Genomic DNA, 12,165 nt, shown 5'->3' with positions numbered 1-12,165 from the left:
GGAGTATAGTTCATTGCCAGATGACCAAGTTTAAAGTCATAAGTTATTTTGTAAAAGTGACACCATCACCCTCTGAGCACAACGTTGTCTTAGCAGCTCAAGGCTGTAGCTATAGACAGTACAGAATGCTGGGCTAAATATTCCGTAGAGAATAAGAGGGTTGCAGTCTTCTTAACTGAAGGTTGCCATTGGTCCATTGGACTCTGGTTAATTGAGGCTTGTGCTGTGGAGCATCTGCCAGTGTCTACATTTCAACGTCTCTTTCTACATGGGTGAGAAAAAGGTGCTCCGGGTCAGCTGAACCCTGGGTGACAGGGAGCGTCAGGGGTCTTCCCCCTCTGTTGGCACTGGGAACTGGCCTGTTCGTGTGGTCAAGGCTTGCAGCAGCCCGCTCAGCCCTGGGTCTAGCTCCTGCTTTCCCCAGGGCCATAGTTCCATTCTTCCTCTCCCTTCCCTGGTTTCTCCACGCTTCCAGTGGAACCGTTGCTCCCCTTGCAGAAGGCGATCTGGAGGGGTCCCAGGTCAGACCGGCTGACTCCGCGTCCCCCACCCCACTCCCCTCCAGCTGTCAGGACCGAGAGCCGCTGTCCGGACCTGCTCCTTGATGCGCTCAGGCCTCTGGTTTGCCATCACCCAGCTTACATGCTGACCCCGCCCTCCTGCCTTCCTCGGTCCAGCAGTCTCTGGGCCCCTAGTGTGCTGTCCTGTGCTCCAGATGTCTTTTCGTCTCCTGCAGAGGCCGGCCTTTGCATTGACACTCCCCCTGTTATGAGCCCTGAGCCTGACACACAGATGTCACTCACCAGGCCTTTGTGGAATGAGTGAACGAGCCAGTGAATCCCCTACGCCATGGGAATCAGTGCTGCTTCCTCCGCCTGAAGTGCTTTCTGCACCTTTTCCGTGTCTGGCCAGGTTCTTTCCTTCTGAACTGAGCTCTAAAATGCTTTCTGGTCCATGAAGCCCGTTCCTGGCACCCCCAGATGGAGTCAGCCACTGGCCAACACCTCCACTCCTGTCTTCCATTATTGCGTTTCTCCCCTCGTATTGTAGTTAAGGGCTTGTTTGTCATTTCACCAGCCTGCGGACAGCTGAATGGCCAGGGTCTCACTGTCACTGTGCTCCCAGCACACTCACTGGGCCTCACAGGAGCTCGAGTTCGTGCAGGTGGCTGCCCGGGTGACAGCTGAGCCTGTCCCGATGAAACCTGCCACCGGCGGCTCACAGTCACTGAGCCTGAGTACAAGTCAGACATTTCTCTGTTTCACGCATTCCATCTCATCTTCACGCTGAGAAAGATGCAAACATGACCCCCATTCCACAGATGAGGAAACTGAGGCACAAACAGCTGACATAAACTGCCCAAAGTGCCTCAGGAACCCCCACAACCTAAATCACATCACCACGGAATCAGTCTGATTGATTAATCAATGTCATGGTATATAATTACCGTTCCTAGACAGGAGTGGGTTTCCCTGGTGGCTCAGACGGTCAAGAGTCCACCTGCAATGCAGCAGACCTGGGTTTGATCCCTGGGTCGGGAAGATAACCTGGAGAAGGGAATGGCTGCCCACTCCAGTTTTCTTGCCTGGAGAATCCCCGGGGCAGAGGAAGGAGCCTGACGTACTACAGTCCATGGGGTCACAGAGTCAGACAGGGCTGAGCGTCTAACACTCTTTCACTTTTCAGACATGTACTAGGGCTCCGTGCTTCAGGACTTCCTTGGAAACCTTTTTTGTCTTTTCCCTTTTGGGTGGGTGGGGCACCCCTTCTGGTCACCAGTGCTGCTCGTGCTCCTGCTAAGTGACCTGAGACTCGGCAAAGCCACCCGTTATGTTAGAAGGGCGCATTCCAGCTCCCTGCACTTTCCGGGGAAGTGCTAAGGAACACTAGAGCAGAGCGATTAGGAGAGAAGCCGCGATGAAGGGGCGCGTAGGCCTGGCGGCAGGCTATTCATCTGGGAGGGGCGCAGGGGCTGTATTGTGAGGTTGCTCGGGAGTGGTGGTCTCCTCCTGCGAGGAGTATAGGAATCCCTCCATCTTTAGCTTGAATGTATTTTTTCTTTAACTCCACAAATGGGTATTGAATTCTTGGATTCTTCCTATGTACTACCCTCGAGTGGTCAGAGTGAGAGTTACCATGGAGCCGACTCGGGGGGCCCTGCCCTCTAGGAGACGGTAGTCTAGGGTAGTTACAGACATCACTAGCCATCAGGAAAACCTGAACCTGTATCCCGACAGTGAAGGAGTGGATTAGCAAGCTTCTGCTGGGAACCCAGGGGGTGTGAGGAGTGTGAAAAAGGAGATGGTCCTACAAACAGGCATGATGTAACAAAGAGACCTCTGGCCGAGGAGTCCTGGGTCGTGGGTTCTATTCCTTGATGTTTCAGTGAGACCTTTGGCAAGTCACCTAAGCATTCTCGGCATCTGTGCAATAAGAAAGTGCCCTGAGATGGGTTTCTAAGATTCCTTTCTACCCCATCAGTCTCTGATTACTGGAGAGGGGTTCTCAAGAGATGACCTCTGATCAGTATGTGAAGAGTCTGGTCAGTTCTAGGGGTCAGAGCAAGCAGACGCCTGGGCGAGGGGAGTGCCACCTTCAGGCCAGTGGTGACAGGCACACCACTGGGGCCTTCAGAGAAATCCTCATCCATACAAACGGTGGCTCTGCAGACCAGCCTGCCGTTTCCCTGGTGGTTTCTTCCGGAATAGGAACTGGAGCCAGTGTACTATGGCCGCAGGGATACAACAGGCACCCCCGATCCAGGCCCTGGCTCTGCTGAAGACCTAGTAGCCAGGCTTGTCCCCCAGCTGTGAGGGTCGAGTTGCCAACCCCTCCTCACTGAGGGGTCTCCCCAGCTGGGTGGTGATGAAGGCCAGGCCTCGGGCGTCTCAAAGCTCCCCGGCCCAGTCCAGCCTTGGTTCCTCCCGGCGTGAGCTGAGGCCCGGAGCAGAGGCAGGAATGAGAACCAGACCCGCAGCTCGCTCCCCCCTGCCTCGCCAGCAGCAGCCACAGAGGGGAGCGTCAGCAGCGGCCCAGCTGGCTGCTGTGTCCCCAGCTCAGCCCCGGCGCAGGCCGCCTGGCTTTCCTCTGCGGGGAACCCAGTTCCTGTTAGCTGTACGGGGCTTGGCCATGACGAGCGTCGACTCAGCGTGGTTTCAGAGCCACTGGTCAACAGGAAATATATCCTCGTGTGTGTGTTTTCCTTACACCTTGGCTCACTATCTCCTTCTTATAATGGTCTTCATGCTCAGTGAGCAAAATTAGATGATATATATTTAACAAAGAGCGCTCAGTTATCGTGGGCCACCTACGGAGTGCTGTAGCCCAGGCCTGTCCACACACACACACTCTCTCTCTCTCTCTCTCTCTATATATATATATATATATATATATCTCTATATATATATATATCTCTCTCTCTCCCCCGGATCATCACCCCTCGTCCACCAGGGCCGCACAGGAAGGGCCCCCAATTTTAACCTAAGTACGTGTCATTAAAGACAGTCAGCATCTGTCTGAAGAAACCTCGCAGCATAGTCTACACCAAACAGAATGTACTGGGGGCTGATTTGCTATGTATGTGTGATTTCCCCTGCCTGCCTGCTGTCCCTCTGTTCATGTCTTTGCCTGAACAACCCCTCCGCTGAGATGCTTTCCCCCTTTAGCCTATTCAGCATCTTCACCCCGTCCTCCAGCCCTGGGTTTGTTGTCTTCATAACCCCAGCACTGCCTGAAATGTGCCAAGCTGGCCCAGATACCCTCGCGGTGACGCCGGGTGCTGGCGGGCAGGCCTGCTTCTCACCGCGGCTCACGGTGGCCGAGCAGCAGTAGGGACGGGTCGGTGTCGGTTACACACCAGCAGTTGTTTAAGGAGCAGGGGCCCGTGAGACCCGGCAGGGGAGTAGTGCAAGGGAGGAACTGGGGTGCTGGGGCACGTTCCCTTGCTGCTCACGGATGATGAACCAGCTCCCCTCCCTGCCTCGTCAAGGATCCTGACAAGTTCCAGTTTGGCCGCACCAAGATCTTCTTCCGGGCGGGCCAGGTGGCCTACCTGGAGAAGCTTCGGGCCGACAAGTTCCGGGCGGCCACCATCATGATCCAGAAAACCGTGCGGGGCTGGCTGCAGAAGGTGAAGTACCGCAGGTTGAAGGGAGCGAGCTTAACTCTGCAGAGGTACTGCCGAGGATACCTGGCCCGCAGGTGAGCCGGGGCACACCTGAGGCAGTGGATCGGTGGGGTGGGCTGGGGAGCAGGGGCGGGGCCTGGCTCTGGGCTGGCCGGCCTCAATCAGCCCCTGTGGGTAGAACGCGGTTCCTCCTGGGCCCTGTCTATATCCAGCTTTCCTTCAGCAGCCAGGCCCCTCTCTGCTCCCCTTGTAACCTGAGCCAGTAGGTCTAGTTCCCAGGTCTCCTGGCTCCCCCAGTCTATCCCCATCCACCAGTGCTAGCCTAGGACTGGCTGGTTTTCTGGCCAAACCTCCATTTGCCCTTTGCTTAAATGCTTAAGTAATAACAATCCTCCTTCCAAAAGAGAGATGAATTCAGCCTTTTTCTCAGAGTTAATGTACACACAGCTTCATGACTTAAAGCCACCAATTTCAGAATCCCTTAGGAGTTTGGTTAGTAGGGCTGGATGGAAAGGCCTGGGGAGGTCCCTTCTATGAGCTGTTGCACTCAGCCAGCGTCGGGAGGGGGAGGCAGAGGGGGAGACTTGTCTGACCGCAAGCAGCTCCCTTGCGGCAAAGCCTGATGCCAGTGGGCTGTCCTGCCCCAGCCCAGCACCACACGAAAGAGGTGCTGCACACGTCCCCTTCCTAGTGATGTTGTTGGGTTGCTGAAGCACTGAATCAGTATGAGTGTCACCAGGGAGATGGGCGTGGAGGACACCTCCATCCCTCGCCGTGAGACCCACCCCCCAGCCTTTACATGGGTCATCTGATTTTGGACCCAGCCCTGGTTCAACATCAGTGACCTCTGCAGATCCCGGTTTTCTTGAGCAAGTGACAATAATCTCCAGTAAACACCTTGCATTTGGAAGCTGAAGTTTCACAAGTGACTGCTCAGGCCTCTCTGCTTGAATATAGAAACAAGCCCAGAGCAGGCACGCACTGTACCGTGAAGTTAGAAGTTTGCTCCGGCTCCCCCTCATGTCCTGGTTATAAGCTGTTTATCCAAGCAGAACCAGAGGTGATGAATGCTGCTAATTACCTGTGAACAGCTGAGAGGTGGTCTCTAGAACAAAAGCTACAGAGATGAGAAGGTTGTCAGTGGCATCCACACGAAGTTCTCATCCACAGTTAGGGCATCACTGAGCACCCTGGCGCTCAGGACTCTGTCCTGGGTAGTGGGTTGGCCCACGTTCTTCCTGCTGGGAGTTTGTATTCTAGAGAGAGTGTCCAGGGAGAGCTGCACCAGGAATCAGACTCATTTAAGCAGGTAGAGCAAGGCTGAGTGAGTTACCCCCCACCCTGGAGTTGCACTAGATGATGTCCAAGGTCCTTTCTAGCTTTTAATATTCTCAGTCTCTCGTTGAGCGCTTGCTATGAGTCTGACACCAAACAGAGCCCTTGCAGGGGGTAAAAAGTGTTGGACTGACTTCATGTCTGCCTTGAGGGGTGAGATGGGGAATGTGGAAATGAAACAGGGAAATAGATGCCCATGTGCAGTGCATCCCTGGCAGAAAGGCTGGGAGATGAGAATGTAGAGAGAGGTCACCACAGGCCTGAGAAGCTGGTGTTCATTCAGCAGATACTTTGCATGCGCTGCTGTGCCAGGCCCTATACTAGATGTAGGGGTACAAGGATGCTAAGACTCGGGCCCTGATCCCTCCGAGCCCGGTGAGGTCCAGGGACAGACCCGAGTGTGAGCACATGACTTCCTTGAGGGCTGCCCAGGTTATAGGATAGGCTTGTGGGTTGGGGAGTGGACGGATGACGATCAGTTGATCAGACTTAGACTGAGTTGTAAATACATGGCAAGACTTTTTGGACGAGGTGGAGGAAGCCAGTTCTGTTCTGATCTGTGTCTCAAGGCCTCGCTACAGTCAGTAAGGGTGACAAGAGTTGGCCTAGCCGGTGGGTGACCAGGCAGGGCTGATTTTGGGGAAGGGGCTTGTGTTCACGAAGGGCCCACCACTCTCTCCCTCCCCAGACTGGCCGAGCGTCTGCGGAGGAGCCGGGCGGCCGTGGTGCTCCAGAAGCAGTACCGCATGCAGAGGGCCCGCCGAGCCTACCAGAGGGTACGCAGGGCCGCCGGCATCATCCAGGCCTTCGCTCGGGGCATGTTCGTGCGGAGAATCTACCACCAGGTGCGTAGTCGCCCGCAGGGACGCGGGCTGCAGACTCGGAACTGAGCAGCAGCAGATGGCTTGGCACCGACCTCAGCACTTGTTGGGCACTGCTCGCTTTTTTCTAAGGAATTTCACAACTCTGCTCCCACCGAACCCTGACTAAAGTCTCATGAGGCGCAGTGACTCAGGGTTCACCAGAGAGACAGAAGTCATAGGAGATGCATGTGTCTGTGTGCGCATGGGCATGTGTGGATGAGGTTTGTTATGAGGAACTGACACGTGTAGGTATGAAGGCTGAGCAGTTCTCGATGTACCTTGTACACTCTGGAGACCCAGGAAGCCCAGGGGAGTAACTCTGCCCGAGTCTGAAGGCCTGAGGACCAGGCAGTCATGGTACAGTCCAGTCCAAGGGCAAGATGGCTCAAACGGTAAGGAAGCTGCCTTCTGTGCAGGAGACCTGGGTTCGATCCCTGGGTCAGGAAGATCCCCTGGAGAAGGGAATGGCAACCCATTCTAGTATTCTTGCCTGGAGAATCCCGTGGAGAGAGGAGCCTGGCATGCTGCAGTTCATGGGGGTTACAAAGAGTCATACAAAACTGAGCGACCAACACTTTGATTCATTCCGCAAACATTTATTTTTCAGGGCGTTACAGTAAGGACATTGATGATGTCCTTTCTGAGTAGTTTTTTAACTGGATAGGAAAAAAGAAAACTGAATTACAAGCCAAGTTAACTGTGACCCATTAACCCACTCGACAATCCCACTCTACCATCTCACTTTATCTCCAGCTCAGTGTCACCGGGAGGGGAGCCACATCTGTTGAATGGGGGGCTATCAGGTGGATAATCTTTAAGCCCCTCTGACTTTGAGGTTTTTCTTTTAGACTGTGGTTTCCTAACGAGTAAAAAAAACAAAAAATTAGAAATGAGAGTTTGACAGCTGCCACCAAACTTAGTTGCAACTTGTTCATAAGACAGACAGCCACCAAAGCCTCAAGTCCTAGGGCAGCTGTGGCTTGCCGACCTTGGATCTCGCCTCTGCGGAGCTGTACGCGAGCCCCTGGCTCCCACTGTGCAGCGCAGACCCACCAGCTGTGCGCTTATGCCCTGCAGGTCCTCAGGGAGCACAAGGCCACCGTCATCCAGAAGCACGTGCGGGGCTGGATGGCTCGCAGGCGCTTCCAGCGGCTGCGGGGTGCGGCCATTGTCATCCAGTGCGGCTTCCGGAGGCTCAAGGCCAAGCAGGAGCTGAAGGCCCTCAAGATCGAAGCCCGCTCGGCGGAGCACCTGAAACGCCTCAACGTGGGCATGGAGAACAAGATAGTCCAGCTGCAGCGGAAGATCGACGACCAGGTCAGTGTCTCCACTCCCATGCGGGGGTTGGGGCCAGGGCAAGACTCCACGGGCACGTTTGAGAGACACATGGCTTCCCGAGGGGAGCTTTCAATTGATCCCTATGCAGCTTCATGAGGCCATTCTACGGGTAAGCGAACTGTGGATCCGGAGCATCAAATACTTGGCCAAGATCACAGAATTAGGAAGTGCTAGAACCAGTGCTCCAGCCCAGGTCTGCCTGATCCCACAGCCATAAAGAGGATGATATTGGTTTCTTAACCCCAAATGTCACTAAAGAGTCAGTCCTTTCCTGTGTTGTGGCTAAAATGGGTTTCCAGAGTTGAAAGCAGGCTCACTGGTACCTTGGGCTTGCAGGGTATTAGTGACCTCAGGACCAGGCTCCTGCAATGCCTAGAGGGTTTCTGGTGCCTCCTGAGAAAGAAAAGGTGAGGCTGGAGGGAAGGAAGGGGGTGAACATGCCTGGTGCAAGGGGTGGAGAAAGAGAGAGTTGGCATTGCCTTGGCGGTCACTGGTTTTATTGTACCTAATCTACGTTAGGCACTTTTTAAAGCTTCTCATGATCCCAGTAGGGCAAGAAAATAAATGAGCTATTTTACACCTAAACCAGCTGCCCTGAACATGAGCCCCCAAAGTAGTCAAATGTTACTGCCTCTCTGTTCTTGCAAAAAAGACCAGCCTTCCAGGGAAGAAGTTGTCACCCTGGGTGTTTGTCTTTGTGTGAGTCCCACGGGTGTCTCGTTTGCCTCCCTGTTCAGTTCAGTCGTTCAGTCGTGTCCAACTCTTTGCAACCCAATGGACTGCAGCATGCCAGGCTTCCCTGTCCATCACCAACTCCTGGTTAATATACCTATTAATCAAGGCTGATTAATATACCTGTTTCATAGTTGAGAAAACTGAGGCTCCCTGGTGGAGAAGTGAGACAGAAGGCTCATGCACGGTTGGCCTGCAGTGATAGGTCAGGTCTCAGAGGAAGACGCATCTGCTCAAAGCATCGGGAGTAGACAGGAGAATGACTCTGTGGGCTCAGCCCTGTGGAAAACACAAGCCCAAAGCGGACCTGTATTATTGCTGTCATTGCCATTATTATTGTTACTTTATGGCTATTGACGACTGGCCGGGAAAGATATTTGCATAGTCAAATTGCCCCCATTAACTTTCTGCGCAAAAAGCATGGTCTGAGGAAGGAGCAGGCTTTGCGAGCGCCGTTGTGCTGTGCCTGGAGCCTGTGTACTGGCCGCCTCTTCCAGCCATCGGTCCCTGTGTTGTCACTGCTGATTTCTGAAGTTGACTCAAGAGGTTAAAAGTAAATCTAGTATTTTATACTCCACGTGCTGGAACACCAAAGAGAAGCAGATTTAAAAGACCTATTTTTTAAAAAAGAGCTTTTTGCCTTAAACTTCTTACGTGGCAAACATCTGTGAGCGGTGGCCAGTGTTACCCACTCTGGGCAGGGTGCCCTGTGTGCAGAGGGTGAGGAGAGAAGGCGGGGAGGGGGGAGTTAGGTCTTGTTTTCTTATGACCCTCCCCATGTTGCTCAATTGTGTGCCAGGCACTATCCTCATGTGTTAAGTCATTTAATCCTCACCACAGCCCTGTAAGATTTAACATTATTCCCATTTCAATCTGAGGCACAGGGAGGCCAAGTAGTCTGCGAGGTCGCACAGCTAGGAAGTAGCATGGTTAAGACTGAAACTTGGCAGTTTGGTTCCAGAGAATGTTCTGCTACCTCCAACCAAATTTGGGGATGTCTGCATATTAGGAGATTCTTCAGACATGTGAGAATTCCTCAGTGCAAGGAAGACACTTAGCTTTGTTTTGAGTTCATTCCTGTAGATAGTGTCATCCTTGGACCAGCCGGTGTTTTGTAGTGGAGTGTGTGACCTGGTGTCAAAGAAGATGCGTGTCTCTCTGTGTTGAGAAGAGTCATAAACAACCTGTGGCATCGGGACATTAGAGTCTCATTGTATTGCAGCCTCTCAGAAGGCAACACACACAGATTCTTAGCCAGGAGGAAAAGAGACACGCTTGCCAGCAGCGACATAGGTGAAAGCATCCCCAAGTGTTCGGCAGAGTGGCCTGAGGTCATGGACTGAGTCCCAGCTGCATGGAAGCCTGAGTTCTATTTCAGTTATACTTGCCGCCAGAGCTGACAGCTAGGGATTATGGCCAAATCTCTTAACTGGGCCTTGAGTTCCTCGGAGGGGATTGGTCTAAGAGCTGTAACTTCTCACTCAAAAATTCACTGATCCCATAAAGTGGTTCTCAATTCCAGGCTGCACTGTAGAATCACCAGGGGGCGCTTTTTAAAAAAGTGTCCCCAGTGTCCCCACTGCCAAGAGGACAGCAAAGGAGGAAACTGTAGGCTAAAACTAGGGTGAGGTTAGGGCCCAAAAGTCACGTCGAAGGTTTTGTGCACACAGAGACAAGATGTGAACTTGGCAGCAAGTTCCCAAGCAAACAGGAAGAAGGAAGTAGAGTAACTTGAGAGCCGAGGAAAGCGTTTAGAAGGGTTGGTACTATCCCTGGTGCTAAGACAGTTTTCTGAGGGTGTTCATAACCTGTGATGTAATAAGCTACAGCCTTCACAGTATCCTTCAGCAGAAAATGCAGTGATAGTTCCTGGGATTGTTTCTTGCAGAGTCCCTGGTGTAGGCCTGTGGTGTGACATTTTTTCAGCCAAAAATGGTATAACCTATGAACTTGACTCTATCAGTTTGTCTTTATTCAAGCATATGTAGAGTAAGATGACCAGTTGAGCTTACAGTTTGTTTTTGTTTTTTTTAATGAGGGTCAAGTTCCTTAGACCTTTATAAGGCAATATTAAACTATATTTTAGTGGGAAAAATATGACACAAATGTATGGATTCAGTTAGTAGTCTTTTCAACCAATTTGATTCAGTGTGCTTCATGTGCATTTGGTTAAATTAAAGTAGTTAATATTTTATGATTCATGTACATCTGAAAAATTGTAGGGGCAAGTCACAGCTTTCTCACAGTTTTCTCAACTATGAGGTAGGTATATTAATCAGCCTTGATTAACAGGTATATTAGCCAGGAGTTGGTGATGGACAGGGAAGCCTGGCGTGGTGCAGTCCATGGGGTTGCAAAGAGTTGGACATGACTGAACGACTGAACTGAACTGAATCAGCCTTACTGTGTAGGATTCCTGTGAGGAGAGAATGAGTTAATAGACGTGCATCATATAGTACAGTGCCCTTGAGCAGTGGATGCAGTGGATGTCTGAGGAAGCCGAGGAGAACAGGGGTCCATGTGGAAATCCCCAGACCCCCCAGTATCAGGACAAGGCCCTCCCTGGTTCAGGACAGAGCTGCCCAGGTCTCGGGTCACACTGACCAAGGCAGCTCCAGGGAGCCTGGCCTGCCTCCGCAGGGAGGGTTTCCGGGCTCTATGAGGGAATGGGTGGCCCTCACCACTCCCGGCACCAGGCTTAGCAGCACAGCTGTGGGCACCTGACGTGGACATCATGGTGTGTGGAGGAGGCAGGACGCTGTGAGGCCCTTCTGGGGTCTCCCATTCCAAAATCATGCCTCCAAAAAAGGACATGTACAGCCACGGTGTGTCCTCAGCGATTATTTCTGGGTGCCGATGGTGGTGAAATAAGGAGATGCCCAAGGGCTGCTGTTTGGAATCTCCCACCCACACCCCTGTTGGCCTGTCTTTTCATCATTCCATTCTCTAGGGGACCACTCCCCCCCAGCCCAGGAGAAGAGGGTGACCCTCATCAAGCACCTACTGGGTGCCGGTCCCCAGGGAGGCCCTCAGTCTCCCTGAACCTTGATGAAACCCTCTGAGGATGGAGTTACTGTGGTCCCTCTTGCACACTGAGGGAGCCGGGCGCAGGGAGGTGCAGTGACCTGACCACACAGCTGATCAGGACGGAGCTGGGGCCTGAGCTCTGGTCCGTCCAGCTCCAACCTCTTAGCTCCTCGACTTCCCTGAGCCTCACCTCAGCCTGCGTGTCAGTGAAAGCAAAGAAACTGGCCTCCTAGACATGTCATCTTTGCATGTGGGTCCTGGGGTGTCATTGCTGACCATAGCAGGGTGTCACACCACATTGTATGGCTCTCTCTACACCCCACACCTGCTCCATCATGAGCACCTCCCCCCTGCCCCCCAGTCTGGTTCTCATTCCCACTCTCCCTGGGATCTGACCCAGGCCACACCACCGGGAGGAACTTCACTTCCTGCCCAGAACAGAGCAGTGTCGAAGCGACTAATCCAACTCGCATCCCCGCCCTGTATCCCACTCCCCTTGTGCAGAGACCCTTCAGCCTCTGGGGAGTTCCAGACCTGGGTGGGCAGTACAGACCAGCTTTGGGTTGTTTAAACAGATGCTGCCTAATTGGATTTCTCATTGGTGATGACTTTGAACAAGGCTGACTGCCAGCCCAGACGTGTGGGTGTGTCAGGTTCTAAATGAGACCTTTCCTCAGACTGTGGGAGGATCTCTTTGTGATAGATCAGTGAGGGGATTATGCTGCTTGGATACCAAACGCAGGT

General features: G+C 52.9%; 1 protein-coding gene across 2 annotated transcripts in view; it reads left to right on the top strand.

Annotated features, from left to right (window-relative positions):
- Positions 1 to 12,165, top strand: part of MYO5B (myosin VB) — a 338,715-nt gene that overhangs the window by 266,193 nt on the left and 60,357 nt on the right. For both annotated transcript variants that reach the window (XR_010662907.1, XM_065932686.1), the window contains exons 19-21: positions 3,989 to 4,200; positions 6,150 to 6,306; positions 7,402 to 7,641. Coding sequence is in view for 1 of the 2 variants with exons in the window: in XM_065932686.1 (XP_065788758.1) it covers positions 3,989 to 4,200; positions 6,150 to 6,306; positions 7,402 to 7,641 (609 nt within the window). In the remaining variant the exon portion in view is untranslated. The remainder of the gene's footprint in view (positions 1 to 3,988; positions 4,201 to 6,149; positions 6,307 to 7,401; positions 7,642 to 12,165) is intronic.

The sequence above is a fragment of the Muntiacus reevesi genome, chromosome 4, assembly GCF_963930625.1.
Source record: "Muntiacus reevesi chromosome 4, mMunRee1.1, whole genome shotgun sequence".
In the NCBI taxonomy this organism is placed as follows: domain Eukaryota; kingdom Metazoa; phylum Chordata; class Mammalia; order Artiodactyla; family Cervidae; genus Muntiacus; species Muntiacus reevesi.
Note: the sequence above shows the minus strand (reverse complement) of the source record. Positions and strands in the feature narration are given on the sequence as shown.